Here is a 19,300-nt window from a genome sequence, read left to right on the forward strand (position 1 = left end):
AGGCTGAAATAAAGGATATTAGACAGTAACTCAAAGCCCAATGAATAAATAAAGAACACTGGGGTCAAAGTAACTACATAGATAAATGTAAAAGCCGGTGTTAGTAGACTTTTGGTTTGCAAATCTCTTTTTTTCCATATATCATTTAAAAGGCAAATTCAGAAAACAGTAACTGTAAGTTTATGTGTGGTCACACGGGTCTAAAGATGTGATCTGTTCCAATAACAATGTGAAAGGGAGGCAGGGACGTGCTGGGAGCCGAGTGCTCACATGCTGTCAGAGTTCTGATAGGCTTTTATAAGTTTAAGATCCTAACTGTAATCCCCAAGGTAGCCACTAAAATATAAAAGGAGTGAAAACATACAAAGTATGAAAAAATACAAAGAAAAAAGATGTGCATCAGTAAAATTAGAAATGAAAGAGGAGACATTAAAACCAACTTCACAAACACAGAAAGGATAAGAGAATACTAAGAACAATAATGAGTATGTGCATCAATACACTGGATAACCTAGTTGAAATGGACCTAGTCCTAGAAATACAAACTACAAAAATAAGGAACAGAAAGTCTGTATGGTCCTATAACAAATAAGGAGATTGAATCAGTCACCAAAAATCCCCCAAAAGAAAAACATGACCGGGTGGTTTGCTGGTGATTTCTAGCAAATGTTTAGAGAATTAACACCAATCCTTTTCAAATACTTCCAAAAAAAAAAACTGAAGAGAAGGGAGGGACACTTCCTAACTCATCCTACAAAGCTAGTGATTCCCTGATACCAAAGCCAAAGACACTACAAATAAAACTACAGACCACTATCCTTTGTGAATATATATAGGAGAAAATATTTGTAATTTGCAGATCTTAAAAGAGTACAGTGTCCAGAAAATAACAACAAAAAGACAACCCAATTTAAAAAATGAGCAAAAGACATTTTTTCTAAAGAAGACACATAAATGAGAAGTGCACAAAAAATGTTCAACATCATTAGCCATTAAGAAAAAGCAAGTTAAAACCCCAGTAAAACATCACTTCACACCCAGAAGGATGGATATAAAAAAAATGAAAATAACAAAATAAAAGTGTTGGCAAGTATATGGAGAAATTGAAACCGTTACACATTGTTGATGGGAGGGTAAAATATTGCAGCCACTGTAGGAAACACTTTGGTGATTCATCAAGAACGTTAAACAGAACTACCATTTGATTCAGCAACTCCATTTCTGGGTATACACACAAAAGAATAAAAGCGGAATGTGAATGGATATTTGTACACCAAAGTCACGGCAATATTATTCATCTAGCCAAAAGGTAAAAACAACCCAAATACACACACTGAGTATTACCTTAAAGAGGAAGCAAAATCCGATTTGTGTTACAGCATGCATGAACCTTGAAGATATTACACTAAACGAAATAAGCCAGACACAAAAGAACACAAATTATATGACTCTGTTTGTAGAGACAGAAAGTAGATTAGAGGTTACCAGAGGAACTGGGAGTTACTGTTTGCTTCATGAGCAGAGTGTTGGTTCGGGGTGATGATGTTTTAGAAATAGAGGTGATGGTTGAACAACATTGTGAATTTAATGCCACTAACCGCACATTTAAAAATGGTCATAATGACAAACTTTGTAATATACAATTTACTACCTTCCTAAATAAAAAAAAAACAATGACTTTAAAGTACATTAACTATCTTCAGGTGTTTGTGGGGGAAGGCATGTGTTTTCAGGGTAGGATATGCCCAGAGGAAAATCAGGTACCCTCAGCCCAAAGATGGTCTCCTATGTTCTGAACTTAGAAGATGTAAACGGCCACTATCACAGACCTACAGTGTTGGTTGGACAGGCTCACAACGGGGGACAGAGGAACGTCCTCACGGAAGAGAGATGCAGGCAAATGCAGGTGCTACCTGTGAGGCCAGCCCAACTCCACTTAGGACAGTGTGAGGTGTAGCTCTGCTGCCGTGATTGGCATATGGAAATCTGATACTGGCACTGGGACAAGAAGCCTTGAAGGTCTGTCCAAAGATAGTCCTAAGAGAAGGCTAAATGAAGTTTCCCAGAAGAAAGACACTGGATGCCTATTAACTGCAAGTTAATGAAAACGCCTTCTATTGCTTGGTATCCAAAGATGGCCACCAGAGCCACTGTCTCAGAGAAGTGGAATTTACTTCTCCCTTTAAATGTGGGCTGGCCCAATGACTTCTTTAAACAACAGAATGAGGCAGACGTCACACTGAGGCAGGCAGTCTCAAAGATGACCCCGAAGTTCACTGTCTACTGGTGTTAACAGTGTGCAATCCCTGCCCTTTGAGGGTGGGCTGGACTCACCCACTTGCTTCCAGACTCGGTTCTAACGATCGTGGCTTCCATCTCAAGGCTCCCTGTCTCTATGGTCACTCGGCTCGGGGAAGTGAGCTGCCATGTGCTGAGCAGCCCCCGTGAAAAACTAAGACCAATGACCTGCGAGGGACAGAAGCCTGCCAAAACTGCACGGTGAGCTTGGAAGTGGATTCTTCAACCCCAATTGAATATTGAAATGATTACAGCCCTGGCTGACACATTTACTGCAGCTTTACAAGATACTTTGAGCCAGAGGCACCCAGCAAAACCACTGCCAGATTCCTGACCTACAGAAGCTGTGAAAGAACTGCTGGTTGTTTCTCAGTCACTAAGTAAGCCAACAGAAAAGAAATGCAAGATGACCTGGAGCTTCTAAGCCTAGGTCTTCCCTTCCTTCCCCTTCGAATCCAGCCTTCCCGCTATCAGAAGTGTGAAGAACCAAGGTGCTCATGTCGACAGTCTCAACTGAGCATCCCTTACCAGCCAGAACTAAGACTACAGACCAGCCACCTGAGCCAGCTGCCAGCCAATTAAACCACTCCAGCCAAGGCCCTAGACATCATGCAACGGAGATGAGTCATCCTCTTTATGCCCTGCTGAATTCTGCCTCACAGAATCACCCAGCAAATAGAATGGTTGTTGTGTTTTAAGCCACTACATTTTGGGGCGGTGTGTTACACAACGATGAATAGCAAAACCACCACTAGTCAGTAGGACGTGCAGTAAGAGGTCACAGACCCCGACAAGGTACAGATCTGGGGCTTCTGGACTGCTACACCAAACGTCAGTGATTCATTCATAAATGATGGATAACTGGACAACTGGATGCTTAGGGAGGTAAAGGATGGGGCTGCATAAGAAAACACTTTCTAATGGTCTAGCAGGTAATGTCTTGGAAATGTGAGCTACTGGCCTGAGACAACAGTTTAAACTGGCTGACCACATAAAAAATTGCCTGTGTATGTCCTGCTGGCATTTAAAATGCCCAAACTAAAAGGCTCTAAAGAAACCAGTATGTTGGTTGCTACTAAGAAAGGAAGCATCAATATTCTCCAGGATTATTTAGTTATCTGCTCACTCAAAGGGGAGGGATCTGTCAAATCTCAGTCTCTAGCAGATCTAAAAGAGAAAAGTTTTATCAAACTGAATGGATTACAGCACTATCGAATACTTAGAGACAAGAACAGTACTATTACATGGGAGTTACATTGAAAAGGTGTTAACAGTGCAAATGAACTGGAAAACAAAGTCTGCAACAGACAGCAGGTGGTGAGGAGAGAAGGCTTCCTTCCCCAGAAAAGAACGTGTGCAGCGTCCAACTCTACAATGAAGGCAGTCTTTGAAATCAAAGCTCCCAGAGCTCTTGGGAATATTATTAGGAACTTCATGATATAACCTATTCCTAGTACCAAGGGAAAGTGTACGACCATCACTTTCTGTAACCATAAACTAAGGGACAAAGATGGAGCGAAAAAACCTACAAAGGCAAGTGTGCCAACATCAGCAGGGCCATCCTCTGTGCCGTTAGCCTGCGTGTTTCTGAGACACAGGAACACTCGACAGCACAGACCTGGGAGGAGTCATGGCACTTGCCAACCACTGTTCCCTAAACACCGACAAACTACTGCCTCCTGGCATCACTGCTTCTGCCTAGAAAACGTCACCAAATACTCAGTTGCCCACAAGGGCTAAACAGTGGAAACTCACTAGTGGCCTATTCAGAGCTATCTGAAAAATATGCACTAGTCAATGCAGTCACGTGATGCCAAGTGAGGAACAGGTCTAACGCACCCAATATGCCATGTGCTACAAAGTGGTACCTGATTCACCTACAAGTGAGTCAACATCAAGTCGGGAGTGAAGAGCGCAGGGAAAAGCTGCGCCACACTGCCTTCCGAGTCCAGCTGCAGCACGGACAGCACTTAGCCAAATTTCGCTAATCTGTTACCTAACAAAATAGCATTCCATGTCATCACTGCCAGCCTGATTAATAATGATGCCGAAATAATAAAGTCCTTGTAAAAGCAGTTTTTACATTGTATTTATTATCTTTAATAAGATATTAACCACTCCAAAAAGAAAATCCCATTAGAACGTGCACCAAAAAAAAAAAAATGTATGATCACTGTAAGAACACCAAATGGAAGAAACTGAGGAGCATGCAGAACCCTAACAGTGTGCATTTAATGGGGGAACAATGTACTGGAAGATAAATCATGTGAAGAGATGAAACGGAAACCAGGAAGGAGTGCACCACCTTCCCCCTCCTCCCTGAGAGGCCCGCAGTCACACACGCACAGGCAGCACGAGCTGGTCTGCACTTGGCAGACTTCCTGTGTCCATTAGCAAGCTGAAACGAGGAAAAGCTTTTCCAGGCATTTTGTTAAGGATTATGAGTCCATTACCAGACAGATCCAGTTACAAATGTACCCTTCTTTTCTAGTAGATTACAATGCAAAGAGTGTAAAACTGCCTTTACCTCAAACGGAGGGAGACGTGTTGCAGCCTAGAACACAGGTGAAGTTTCTGGGGTCCAGTAAGTAAATCTCAACTATTTGTAGTTGAATGAAACAGAACAACTGTTATTTTCTGCCCACGTATCATTTTGTTAATTAGTGGTTGTGGGGCAAAGGCCATTCATTTCAGTCCCGAGAAGCCACGCTGGACTATACATGGCACAGGCGCGCTGATTTTTGTTCACCAGCAGGAACTGTAGACGTGGCTTTAGAGTCGTAACTGAGCATCACGACTGAGGATGATCTCATCTCCACAGTGACGCGTTTACTCACCCTGTATTTAAGCTCCTTTACCCTCTTCTTTGCATTTTTAATAGCTTTAAACAAAATGGCAATCAGTCTCTGACTTTGGTGATTTCTGTCATCAACCATTCAGACACTTTCCTCATTTCTCATCGCCATTGTGTGACATCAACCTTGTACAATTCCTGGCCAATGGCCATATTAATTTTCTACTTGAAAGAACACAAATAGAACACTGCTTATGACGAAGGTAGGAGGGGGAGCTTGGAGGATAGCTGTTTGTCCAGATGCATAGCAATTAGCTTTGCGAACAGAAACAGTAGCATGCTTGGATCTGACACCTAACCAAAAGTGCCACAAGGAAAATAAACCCTATTCTGTTGGGGGTAGGGGGTATTGAGTGGCTTTCTGAATAGTGGCCACTGACAGTTATATTTGCTTTTTTGGAAATGGTATGAGCAGTGTGACATCAGAGATCTTCAGTTTCCATGGTGATTATTAGTGATGGCATTTCAAATGTGGTTAGGTTCCACTGTATAATTTTTTGTACTTTACACCATAAGAGAGGGTGGAGAAAGGACTGCTTCATCTTAACATTTTTAATTTAATTTAATTTTATTTTATTTTAATCATTGTTCAAGTACGTTTTTCTGTCCTTTACTCCCATTCCAGCCCACCCACCCATCCCTCCCCACCTCCCTCCCATTTCCATCCCCCTGCTAATTTTTGTCCATGTGTCCCTTATACTTGTTCCTGTAAGCCCTTCCCATTCTCCCCATATTAACATTTTTAAAGGAAAGAATGCGGATCATCCAAGTACATAAACATCATGACTTTTAGGTAGCTACAATTTGTTAACCTTAAACATGTGTGTTGACAGAAGCTATACATCAGTAAGCTGGTGAGAGATACTAAAGCACTTGGACTTAATAGGGACTAATTAATTGCTTAGACATTTGGAGCAATTGACTGTTTTTTTCTACCTACAGATTATTTTATAAACCGGTTTTTCTTTTACAACTGATTTACCCACATTTCATATGCAGGAAAAGATCATTTTCTTACTCTTAAGCAATGAATCCTGAATTAAGAAATAGTTTAAGGGAGAAAAACTTATCTTCCTTTGCAGTGTAGGACAACTGCTGGGGGGAAGACCCAGAGCTCTTTAGCCCGATAAGAACATCCCTCAAAGGCAGGCCCACATCTCGTACTTCCCCCATCTCCCCTCTCAGCCCCTGGCCCCTCGCACACAGGAGATGCTTAATATACTTAGTGGGTTTGATGTTCCTGAAGCTAAATATTTCATTTTTGCTTTAATCTTCACATTCAGAGTTGATGGTTAAGTTTAAAACATTTGGTTTAGTTACTAAGAATTATACATAGTTAAAAATAGAAAAAAATAAGCAAAAGTCTAAGAAAGTATTTCATTTGATTCTGCTGAAAAACAAGTTTTTAATTTTCTCATGTAGCTGTGAAGTTAATCTTTTAAAAAAGATAAATCAGTTACAAACCTTATATTAATACCAAGCATTCTTTTTTCTATTAAAAAAACAAATTTATCTGTAACCTCAATATATTTTGTGTACAGAAAGTATATACTAGTTTTTCTGACTAGTGATTTAAATCAGATCTACTGTGTAGTTAATACTATTGTCTAGAGGCAGAATCAAAGATTACAAATCCAAGTATCAGAGAAAATCTGCTGGCAAAACGAAGGGAGGTCACAATGCATCAGAATGTAACTGAAAAACAAGTGTTACGTGAATGCATCAGAATGTAATTGAAAATGAACTCTACATGAATGCATCCTCACAGTCACAGCAGCCAGAAGGAGAAGGGATCTGTCCCTCCCTTACTCAAGCTACTAGTTATGCCAGGACAGAGTATCTAGGCCACCACTGTGCACGACGAGTTTTACAAAGGCCTACAGATCAGAACAAAGATGAATTTACAAGTAGATGACAAGGTCAAAAATAAAAAAAAAAAATTTAAAAAGTGGGACATTTAGGTCACAAAGGACCAGCAGTTGTGACTGAAGTTAAAATAGGATTAAGCTCCTTAGTCTTCGTTTTTATCATCAAACACCCAGCCCACAATGAGACTAAGGTCAGCTGATGAAATTAAAGGCTGCCCTAAAAGGGTGTCAGAAAAGAAAGTACTTAAAAGGCAATCAATAGAACAGTTGGTCACGTGGAGAGCTTAAAGAAATTAAGACACTAAGGGGCAGAATTCAAGGCTGTTAGGACTGTAAAATATGACGTAAACCACTCTTTTAGTAAGAAAATAAAGGTCCACGAAGATCAAGTGAAATTATCCAAGGTCACAAGAGTTGCGGTCAATGCAGAAACAGAATCTGGGCCTGTGTCCCTTCTTACACCCACAGCTGCTCAGGAGGTACTGGGAGCGAGCGCAGCACCCGAACACTGGCACTACCACAGAGAGACGTGCAGGCTAAGGATCAACCAATGGAGAGCGGCTGTTCCACTCTTTACAAAAACCAGTTTAAACACACACACACCAGTGTATATAACACACCATGTAAAGTCTATGATTGTCTAACCACTAAGCTGTATACCTGGAACCAATACAAAATAAAATAGAAAGCAAACTGTAAAAAACACACACACACCAAAGTAAAAATGAACAAACATGGAAGGATAAAAATATACAAAACATGTTATAAAAATAGGGAGTTCTGGCCAAGATGGAGGCATAGGTAGATACGCTTTGCCTCCCCGCACAACCAAAAGGACAACAACCAATTCAAAAGCAAAAAACAACCAGAACTGCCCGAAAACTGAACTGTACAAAAGTCTGACAACCAATGAGTTAAAGAAGAAATATTCATTCAGACTAGTTGGAAGGGTGGAGATGGGGAACCAGGGCAGAGAGGATGCACAGCAGGATGGCAGCTGGTGGACTCATTGGTCAAACATTTGCATGCAGATAAAGCGGGAGGAACAACTGGGGAATGAGACACCGTGCAACTGAGGGTTCCAGCGTGGGCAAGATAAGGCCTCAGAACCTCTGGCTGAGAAATCTGTGGGGGTTGCAGTGATGGGAGAAATTGCCAGTCTCTGGAAAGGAGGGCGAGAGCTGAGCAAGCGGCAGTGTCCCCTGTCTGACCCCTCCCCTACCTATAGCACCAACATACAGAGATGTGGGTTGCCCCGCCCTGGCGAATACCTAAGGTTCTGCCCCTTACAACGTAGCAGGTGTGCCAAGATAAAGGCATATGGCCCAAATGAAAGAACAGATCCAAACTCCACAAAAAGAACTTAGTGATAAGGAGATAGCCAACCTATCAGATGCAGAGTTCAGAACACTGGTCATCAGGATGCTCACAGAAATGACTAAGTATGGCCGCAAAATAAATGAAGAAGTGAAGGCTTTACAAAGTGAAATAAAGAAAAATATATGGGGAGCCAACAGTGAAAGGAAGGAAACCGGGACTCCAATCAATGATTTGGAATAGAAGGAAGAAATAAACATTCAACCAGAACAGAATAAAGAAATAAGAATTCAACATAATGAAGAGAGGCTTAGGAACGTCTGGGACAACTTTAAATGTTCCAACATCCAAATCATAAGGGTGCCAGAAGGAGAGGAGGAAGAGTAAGAAATTGAAAGCTTCTTTGAAAAAATAATGAAAGAAAATTTTCCCAAACTGGTGAAGGAAATAGACATACAAGTCCAGGAAGCTCAGAGAATCCCAAAGAAGTTGGACCCAAAGAGACACATCATAATTACATTACCCAAAATTAAAGGAGAAAATCTTAAAAGCACCAAAAGAAGAGAGTTACCTACACAGGAGTTCCCATAAGACTATCAGCTGATTTTTCAAAAGAAACCCTGCAGGCAACAAGGTGCTAGAAGGAAGTATTCCAAGTCATGAAAGGCAAGGACCTACATCCAAGATTCCTCTACCCAGCAAAGCTATCATTTAGAATGGAAGGGCAGATAAAGTGCTTCCCAGATAAAGTCAAGTTAAAGGAGTTCATTTTCACCAAGCCCTTATTATATGAAGTGTTAAATGAACTTATCTAAAAAAAAAAAAGATCAAAACTATGAACAGTAAAATGACAACAAACTCACAACTATCAACAACTGAACCTAAAAGAAACAAAAACAAAGTGAACAATTAGAATAGGAACAGAATCACAGAAATAGAGATCACATGGAGTATTATCAGTGGGCAGGGGGGAGAAAGGAGGAAAAGGTGTAGAGATTAAGCAGCATAAGTAGTAGGTACAAAATAGACAGGGGGAGGTTAAGAATAGTATAGGAAATGTAGAAGCCAAAGAACTTATATGTACGACCATGGACATGAACTAACGGGGGGAAATGCTGGAGATTCGGAATGGGGGTACCAGGCAGAGAAAAAAATAGGACAACTGTAACAGCATAATAAAATATACTTAAAAACCAAGTAAGTTATAAAAATAAACACATTAAATCTGTGTTCCTTGAAGTTCTGAATAATGGACATTTCAGGTGTCAAATATAAACAGAGCTGTAATGTATTACTAAATTACAGAAACAAAATGCACCATACACGGAACAAAGGTTCTAGCTTCATTTGAAGGGTGACCAGGTCTGGAGTCAGACAGAAAGCCAAGGCCCCATGTGGTTTTCCCTAAAGAAAGCCATGCGGGCTGATGGCCGCAGTGACCGGAGCAACGCTTCCTTCCCCCCAGAGGTCACAGAGGTCCTCTAGCTCTCCCAGGATCGCTCCTCCGGAAGCCACTGCCCGAAAGAGACACCCTACAGAAATCTAGCAGTCTTACTGTGGGAGCTGATAGGGACAAAGGCTCTTCCCTGTTATTTTTAGCAAGTCTCTTCTTGTTATTTAAAAAATTCTACAAGCAGAGGACCTGAAATTGCACTATTATTTAGATTATAATAAAAAGCTAGAAAGAGTACAGATGCTGATTTCCATTTCCTGCTCATAAAAAGCAGAAACTGAGGCTCTTATGGGCAACTGAATGTGCGCTCAGGCAAGCCAGGGGCCCTCTCTGCATGTATGATATCTAAAAAGAAGAGACACCAAGAAGCCAAATGAAGTAAGTGGAGAAGTGACAGAACACTGATGCCCTCAGTTTTAAGACTGATTAGGTCTCCCACAGATGCTAGAAAAACATGTGACTGTACTTCAGACTTTGAGAGTGCAGGCCGGGCCAGGGTCAGAAAGAGTATCCTCACCTTAACGGTTTGGAAGAGACATTACACTTGTAGGAGAATAGCAAACCCTGCTGCTCAGTCAGGGCTGAAGGTAACTGGCACAGGTAACACTGGGAGCTGGTTAGAAATGCTGGCTCTCAGGCCCCAGCCCAGACCCAATGAGTCAAAATCTGCATCTTAGCAAAACCTCCACATGATTCACAAGTGCACCGAAGCTGGAGTTCTGTGCTGGGACACTGCAGTGCTCTGGCAAAAGGCTACTGAAATTTCAGGTGACCATAACCCTTCTCAGATGCACGCTGAGAATGAGTTCTGGGTTGGTCTGGCTTTTCCTGGCACCACCAGGACAGGCTGCCTTCTGGTCAACCACAGACTGAACAGTGGAGAGGTAAACATTTATCATCACATGTATTAATAACAATCAGGCGAACCCCACTTAGTTCCCTCTTCTTTAGCGGGATTAAAGATAACAGAAAACAATTATAAAGCTAGCTGTGTTAAGAAATGCTCTATTAATCTGTCTGGATAACACCGAAAACCATGGCCAGACTAAACGATGAAGTGAGCTTGGGTCATTACATCTGCGTAATTATAATCATTAAAAGCTAGGCAAGGATACTGATTTATTAATGGGCAACAACTTACTGATTTTTTTAAAAAAAATCTCATTTCAACTTTCATTTTCAGAGAAAAGATTATTTTCTTTGAAGAAAACAATCTGTCTTTAGGAATGGAATAGTCTAATGAGAGAAAACAAACAGTGCAGGAAAAATAACCTAAATTTTGATCATGGTTTTTGCCACGTTAGCTTCTTACTGGGGACAGCAATTTCGGTAAGGACACGCTACTGAGGAGCAGGACGGAAAGGGTGCATACGTCATTTCTTGGTTCCGCTGACCTAGAGCCTCCTCTTCATGCCTGTTTCCCCAATTATCTGATGCCCTAGATAAGGTGTGGGGAAGCTTCCAAACAGGGAAAAGCTGTTCCCGCAGAGCGAAGTCACTGTAAACAACAGTTATGGATCAAGAAGCCCTGCCTTTGAACATCTTGTACTGGCAACTAAGATTCTATTTTAATTTTCTGAACAATACTGATAATCTCCACATTGGTTTACATTTTTCTCGGCTCCATACCTTCAAACTCGTATTTTCCCCAAATCTCTGGGCACAAAGCACGCGAGAGGAGATGAGCACAACGACCAGTACGATGGATGGCGAGGAAGCCAGGACCCGGACCACTGGTCCTGCTGCTCAGAGACGGGAGGGCTCCCGAAAGCTCCATCCCACCAAACTGCTCCGAGAGAGCTTCTGTGTGTTTGCGCGCAGGTCTTTCACGACTCAGTTCTGACCGACTTTTAACATGAACAGGCGCAAGAGAGGCCTGAGGTGGTTTTAATTGTGCTACCAAGTTAAAAATGTGAATGAATCTTGAACTTTGCCCTCCCCCACTTACCTGATATAACAGCTATTTTCCCAGATCCATGTTCTTCTCGAGCTATTCTTTCTGCTTCCTCCATCAGCAGCATGCCAAATCCCTGTAAGGAGCAATAAAGAGCGTTGCAGATTTAAGGAGAAAAGAAGTCACTAAGGGGGATCATAAAACAAGAAGACTAATACGTAGCACTTGCTAAAATCTGTTAAGAGTGGCAAAAAAACCATTATGGGAGTAAGGAAACAGAAACCATTCAATTACACCAAAAGGACACTATCGCAGCCTAGTAACAAAAGGAAAAGAAAACTCTGTAACAAAAGACAAAAGGTTATTTTATGGATGATGAAATCTACCCAAGACAAGGGGTAACTGCTTCTTAACTTCTGCCTGTTTTTAAAAAAGTTCTAAGCAATCTCCAGGCAATAGTCTTAATTCATCAATTTTGGGGTCTATGCTATATCCACCACTAGTTTTTTCTAAAATTTAAAGAAAGTGAGTTATTTATTTCTGTAGGTGGTTGGGGAAAAGTGGAATAATGTTCCACTACATACCATACAGCCTGCATTTATGAAGTGGTTTAATACTTCATAAGTGCTTTCGCATTATCATCTCCTTTGAGTCTGTAACAGTAAATCAGTAGAAACTGCCGGTATTAGACTATTTCTAATGTTCAAAAACAGCAATGTCATATGGTTCAATCTAACATTATATTTCACTCAACTGAGTCTCAATTTGCCTCTTCCTCCTCCCCATCACACCCAAAAGTGTGTAATTTGGAGAGATGATATCTCTAAATCACTAAAACACTGGTTCCTCTGTTTCTGTACTTCCCTTTGCCCTTTCTTCTTTTCCTGTCTCTTCCTCCGCTCCCTTCCAACCCCCATTCCATTTGTCTTTCCCTCCTCTGGGCAATTTCTTAACTAGAGTCAAACAGAAATGAAATACAGGATACCTGATGCTGAAATTTAGTGGGGTCCCGACTGCTCACAGGGACTACACTTCCATACACATGCAGCTCTCGGACTATGGAGACACCGCCAACCAATTCGAAACGGAAGGTCTCCTCTGAACACTTTCGTAATCGTAGAAGGCCAATCAAAATGTCTTGATCTGGGTCTTCGTATGATAAGAATGTTTCCCAGCCACCATTTGCAACATAGTCTCTCCTTACCAGTTCAACCTATGTAATAAGAAAAAATGAAAATAAAAATATCAAAACACATTTTTAAAAAAATTAGAGAACCAAGTTTATTTTTACAATTATATGTATTTATTTAGGCTAATATTCACAATTAGGAATAAAGAATAAATAATCATGACTTATGTTCCTTTCTGTCTAATGTTAATAGGAGTTCATGCCTTATATAAAAGAACAGCAATTTTACAGTTTCGTAAGTATTTGAACTTCATTAACCTTGAGAATCTTACAAAGATCTGGCTAGTAAAGCTTCCATGCAGTTAAATCTCCATGAAGAGTCTCTAAGGTAAAATTACACATACGTAAGATGCACAGTTCTGGGGAGAGCCCCTGAGCCCCAGAACTGTCAGGCACAACAGTTTCATTTTCTAGTCCTTACCTGCCCCACTAAAAACCCACTTTTGTGTGTGTGTGTGGGGGGGAGGGGAAGAACATGTGTCCAAAGTCACTTGCTTGTTCCTTGATGGCATTCCACGATGCCTTTAAAATATGTCTAGTTATGAGATTAAAACATTAAAGAAAGCCCAATTACTGGAGAGTGGCTTTTGGGGAAGGTTTTTGTAGTAGCAATCTACTTAGGCTTTTGATTCTTCAAGTCATTGTTAAGTGGCCCTTACATTTTGCATAAATATAAGCAGTATGTAACCATATGCATAGAGAGAAAAGCCAAGCCTTGTACTGGCAACAAGCCTACATATGTGAGAATGGTCACACTGATACATTCTGAAAATGGCCCGACTGTATCCATAGTGAGGTGAACAATTCAGACTAATAGTATCTTCCTTCTTTTTTGTTTGCTAAATAACAGGACTGCACGAGAATTTGGCAAAATGATTAACTGAGGGAAATGACAATGAAATAACTCGTTCTGAGACCAGAAATATCAATGCAGATCTCAACAATCCTAGCCTTTCCAAACAGGGTTCCACAAGAGCTAAATCCCCAAGAAAAATGCACACACAGCCAGACACTGCAGACACGCAGGAGAGAGGGTGATCCATCACAGACAATAAATGCTTTCAGGCATCAGGCTTAGGTTTTCTGGAGCCCCTGTCTGCTGATAAGGGCTGACCTAGCTGCCTGATTACTGCTGGTGGGCACACAATCAGATAAGCAGATTACATCCAGCTTTACCTGAATGTGGCCACTAGTCACAATGTGGTTATTACATTCAAATTCAAATTAAATAATATTTAAAACTCAGTTCCTCAGTTGTACTTGCAACCTTTCACCTGCTTAAAAGTCACATGTGACTGGTGGCTGATTCCACGTTGGAGGGCACAGATTACAGAATATTTACAACACTGCAGAAAGTTCTACAGAACAGTGCTGATCTGGAATGAAGTTCAGACTTGGGTTTTCCTAACCTGGCTCTTCTAGAAATTCAGCCCCCCTCACACTTGGCATTCCTGGCTTGACATCTGTATCTGATTCACAATTACTCTGTGCTCTTAGTTTTACTCATTAGCTTCTAGGGCTCAGACCCACTGGTAAGAAGGAGTGGATCCAGGCTTGACAAAAGATTGATGAACAGGACCTAATCTCTCAATGAAACGAAGAAACTAACCTGGTATGGCCGTACTTTGTGATGAATTTCTTGAATTCCAACCTCTCTGGTTCTTACATCTCGACACTGGCAAAAAAAAAAAAAAAAAAAAAAAAGGGAGGCAATTAATTACAAAACCAGTAACTAATTTCATTTTTACTGAAACCTCTCCACCAAACCCTGGGTTCAAAATTAAGTTTGGACATAATTTACATTGAGAAAAAGAACTGCATTTAAAAATGAAGCCATCTTTAATAAATCTGAGGACTGGAAACATGAAATGAAAAATGTACGAAGTTAGTATATAGCATTGCTTTTAAATTAAAGTTAGAATTCAAAGATCTATATATAATATTGGAAGTAAAGAACATGCATCCTAAAACATGATAATAGTTTTAACCAGGGAATGTAACTGTATTCCTGATTTTTAAAAACTCTCACCACTTTATGACAGTTAATATTTTTACCTGCCATATATTTTTAACTGCATCATCACAGTTGTATCACTTTAAAAATATCAAAAACAGTCTTTAGCTAAAGACTGCTGTTTTTTTTTGTTTTGTTTTGTGTTGCAAAGACAGGCACTGTGGAAAAAAGGATGGGAGGCAGGGAGGGAGAAGGAAAGGAAGAAGAAAGGGAAAAAGAGGCCCAGACCCATTTATCATATGACCTGGGGCACAGTCACAAACAGCTCCTTGAGTGTCCTTGGGAGGCATAGAGACACCGCTTGCAGATGATGTGCATGCAGGGGCTGGTCTGCACGGCCAAGCACGTGTGATGCCACTCTCGCTTCTATTCCACATGCTACGCAGCCTGACATTTATACTTACAAAGTCCTTCTAGTGTTCAACCGTGTGTCCTATGGTCAATTTTCCCTACAGAATAAATTATAAAAACTATTTTCCGGATTCTAACATATTCTACTGGTAGGAAAAGATCATCCTAGAAAATGTGATGATGTCATGACATGCAAGTGAAACTACCAACAGTGTATTTAAGAAGGACTGCCATATATAAACATAACTCCACAAGAAATATTAAGAGCTCATTATTCAGTCCTATAAAAACAAAGCTATTTCCATGCTGCAGGAAGCAGTCCAAGGCAATAATGCTTCACTGATGCAGATTTCATGAACTCAACAAAAATTTATAGCAAACAAAGACCACAGGTCTCTGTAACTGCACATCTATTATATTTACACCTTGTCTTTTATTAAAAACAGTAGCAGTTCTATACAGTAACATGCATGTGAACATACTACATTTACATGCTCTTAATCACAGTTTACTGAGAAGCTCTCGAGGTTTATGAGGGTGCAGGGTTAACGACAACAGCGGGATGATGTGGTTATCAGGACAACCGGGCCAGCTCAGTTACTCTGCCGCGGCATTCTCAGAGGAGACGGTCAGAGCAGGCACACCATCCTGCTTGGTGCTGTTAATTACCATAAACACCGTGAGCTGTTTCTCTGGAACTTAAAATTGTTTAATTTGGGGGGGGGCGTGGGGGGGGTAGAATGGGGGAGAATAATCCAATAATGTTCACAAGCTCTCCTGTGGACAATTTTATGAAAGTTTTTCTCCATAATAATTTGGGTAAGAGAATAAAATTTCTTTGGTAAGTCTTCAAACATAATATACAATTCTCAAAACAATTAATTTCCAAGTGCAGTCTAAAAAAAAATAAACCCCAGGATTTATTTATAAAAAATTGTGTATTCTTACATTTGAACTGTCACCTTCGAAGTACTCTCTATTTAATACAATATACCTATCAAGACATTTTTCCCACTGCTCAAAACAGTTTTTGAGCTCGTTGATTTTGATGCCCTTTTAGTGCTTCTGACATTTTGTTTCATCTCTTCCACATCAGCAAAATGTTTCCCTTTGAGGACTTTTTTTCATCCGGGAAAACAAAAATGGCCACTCAGGGACAAACTGGGTAAATAGGGAGGGTCATGGGGGTCATGCCGTTTGTGGCCAAAAACTGCTGAATACTCAGCACACTGTGGGCAGGTGGTGCGCTCGTAAGTCACCCATCATGAAATGGGCAACTGCGTTGAAAGAGTCTTCAACCACCCCCCCAAAAAAACCCAAACAAAAACCATGCACTGAGGCTGAACACAGCCGTCATAGCACCACCCGCTAGTACACTGCAGGTGGATGGGATGCTAGAACACTCACTAAGCAGGGGAAGCCTATACTACGGTGGACCCGCCCTCCAGATGATAATTCTGTTTTTGTCTGGGCCCCACCTCGTATTATGCATGTGAACACCCCACAGCTCCATTCTAGACCTCAGGAATCAGAATCTTGGAAGGCAGAGCCCAGGAACCAATGCTCAGTCTGACACCACTCCTGGCCTTCTCTCTTCAGCAGCTGTAAGTCGTTTCTAGGGCCCTGAGTCTGAAACCCTGTGGAGATTTAAGAATCATCTAGAGAGCCCTGGCCAGGCGGCTCAGTTGGTTAGGTTGCAGGTTCCATTCCTGGTCAGGGCACATGCCTAGGTTGCGGGTTTGATCCCCAACAGAGGCCCAGATGGGAGGCAACGGACCGATGTTCTCCTCTCTCACCCCCACTCCCCTCATTCTTCTCTCTTTAAAAGCAATAAACAAGTCCTTGGGTAAAGATTTAAAAAAAATCACCTACAAAGATTTAAATTGCAGACCCCTGGGCTCTTTGTGCTTCCAGGGGCAGCAGAAAGGACGTATTCAGTAAATACCTGTGAAATAAATAACTGAGCGAACAGACATGAGGGTGAGGTGGGGTGAGGGGGACTGATGCTGTGGCAATCGCACTGTCTGGTAATTACTTCATGCATGTAATCCTTTTTTCTTTAAATGCTGTATTCTCATATTCTTCTATAACCATCAGTCAAGAATTGAACACTCAATACTTTAAAAGAAAAATGTTTTTTAAAAAGGGAGTTGAGCACATAGTTGGCAATCTGAGTAGGTAAAAACACCCTGTTACACCAACAACTCTTTCAGAAGAGAACAGAAGGGGTGTAAGGGATGAGACGCAGCCTTCGCAACCACCAGCTTCAACTCCAAAATGTCATTCAGGAAGGATGCCTTCAACGTGTGAAAGCTTTTGGACCAAACTCATATGTTTGTAAGTGTGAAAACATTGCAGCTTTTTGTGTTTCAGAGTCCTCTGATCTCAACACTTACAGACAGACTCTTACCTGTATTCCCAGGTCTTTCATTCTTGCGAATGCCAGCTCTCTCAGGTTACCATGCTCGACTCCTGAGCTGACTAAGGGCATTGGGATATCTCTGCAGGAGAAAAAAAGATGAGTGGTTGCAAAATATAAATCATTCTCTACAGCAGTAGGGTAGGAATATTTTAAAAAGGAAAAAAAAAAAGCAAACAAAAACAGAAACCAAAAAAGAAAAAACCCTACCACGCAGATCAGAAAAGAAGAGGCTGAGTGTTCTCCCCTGGAGGCGAGGTTCAGAGCCTCCCTGCCCCCCAGTGTTCCCACCCATGTGATTATGGTTTTCACCCACTGCTCAGGGCTTTCTGAGAAGCACCTGATGGAAATCACTTTATGATATTACAAAGTGGAAACAACTATACAGTAACCATCAGTAATGATTTTTGACCGAAGAGACATTTGTACTAAACAAAACAACAAAAAAAATGTAACTATTTTTTCTTTTTTTAAGCAAAATCCATTTTGTTTATAGTTGCTGAATGACAAGTAACCAAAAGCCTGGCTTACCCAACAACTGGTCTCAAAGAATATTTTTTTTCCTATTTCCCAAAACCTAAATTAGAAGCGAGTCTGCATCAGAAGAATAACAGCTTGCCTACAGATACAAGGACACAGAATTTATCTCCCAGAATTAATATAGTGTCAAGGGCCAGACATTAAGGAGCCTTCAATCAGAAGTTGACATTATGAATTCCATTTTACATCCTCTTCTAGACAAAAATCAGTATCTGAAGAGAAAGCAGTTTTCAAAAACCTGAAGAATATGCTCAGCGCCCCCTGCTTTCTACTCAAAGACAAGGCCCCCATTTGTTCCAATATCTGGTTGACTAGAAGAAAGGTGCAGAATACACAATTATCTTTTCTTCTCATTTCTGCTTTTGAATCAACTTGAATCTTTTCCTTCTCTTTTTCCTTACCTCTTCAAATGTTAAGTAAACACAATTAGCTACTTCATCCATTAACCCTAATAAGATATTTCTCACTCACTAGAAAGTATCAAAAGCCAATTAATTAGCATTAAAAACTAGACACAATAAGTCTACTTGGCTCTGGAAGTCAGTAATTTCCATAAAGACACTATAAAACAATGATAAGTCAAAATTCTCTAAGACAACTCACCAGGGAATTCAGAGCAAGAATAACAGAGCCAAAGTTAAAGTTTTCCAAATGCCCTTTTTTACTGTAAAATATTTTATAAATAACTCACAAATATGTGCATGTACTTTCACAAAGTAAAATGTAAAAACATTTTATACATGATATGAACAAATAAAACCAATGGCAATCACTGTCAGTACCATACATGACAGACACATTCACCTCTTGGTACTCCTGGTGGCTGCATTGTGTTAAAGGCGCCGCAAACCCTGAACTAGCAAACACTGAAGCACTGATCCTGGGGAAAACGCAGGGTGAGGCTCCTGTGAGCCTCGAGTCACATTTTCCTTAACTGACCAGTACACAACCTTGTTCTATTTGTGTTTCCGTTTAAAGGCACTTTACTTAACACTGATTCACTATATTGCACCTGGGGCCAGTGGCACTATGACTCACGCCCCAATGAAACTTATCTGACCCTGTATTTTCTTCATGTAGCACATCGCAGCCTTCTTGTGCTT

General features: G+C 40.8%; 1 protein-coding gene across 1 annotated transcript in view; it reads right to left on the reverse strand.

The window, feature by feature from the left end:
* Window positions 1–19,300, reverse strand: part of ELP3 (elongator acetyltransferase complex subunit 3) — an 87,764-nt gene that overhangs the window by 16,111 nt on the left and 52,353 nt on the right. Inside the window, exons 11-14 of the mRNA XM_028521182.2 lie at window positions 17,649–17,739; window positions 14,483–14,548; window positions 12,670–12,897; window positions 11,739–11,820 (exon numbers count right to left, since the gene is read on the reverse strand). Of these exons, the coding sequence (XP_028376983.1) occupies window positions 11,739–11,820; window positions 12,670–12,897; window positions 14,483–14,548; window positions 17,649–17,739 (467 nt within the window). The remainder of the gene's footprint in view (window positions 1–11,738; window positions 11,821–12,669; window positions 12,898–14,482; window positions 14,549–17,648; window positions 17,740–19,300) is intronic.

The sequence above is a fragment of the Phyllostomus discolor genome, chromosome 8 (assembly GCF_004126475.2).
Source record: "Phyllostomus discolor isolate MPI-MPIP mPhyDis1 chromosome 8, mPhyDis1.pri.v3, whole genome shotgun sequence".
Lineage (NCBI taxonomy): Eukaryota > Metazoa > Chordata > Mammalia > Chiroptera > Phyllostomidae > Phyllostomus > Phyllostomus discolor.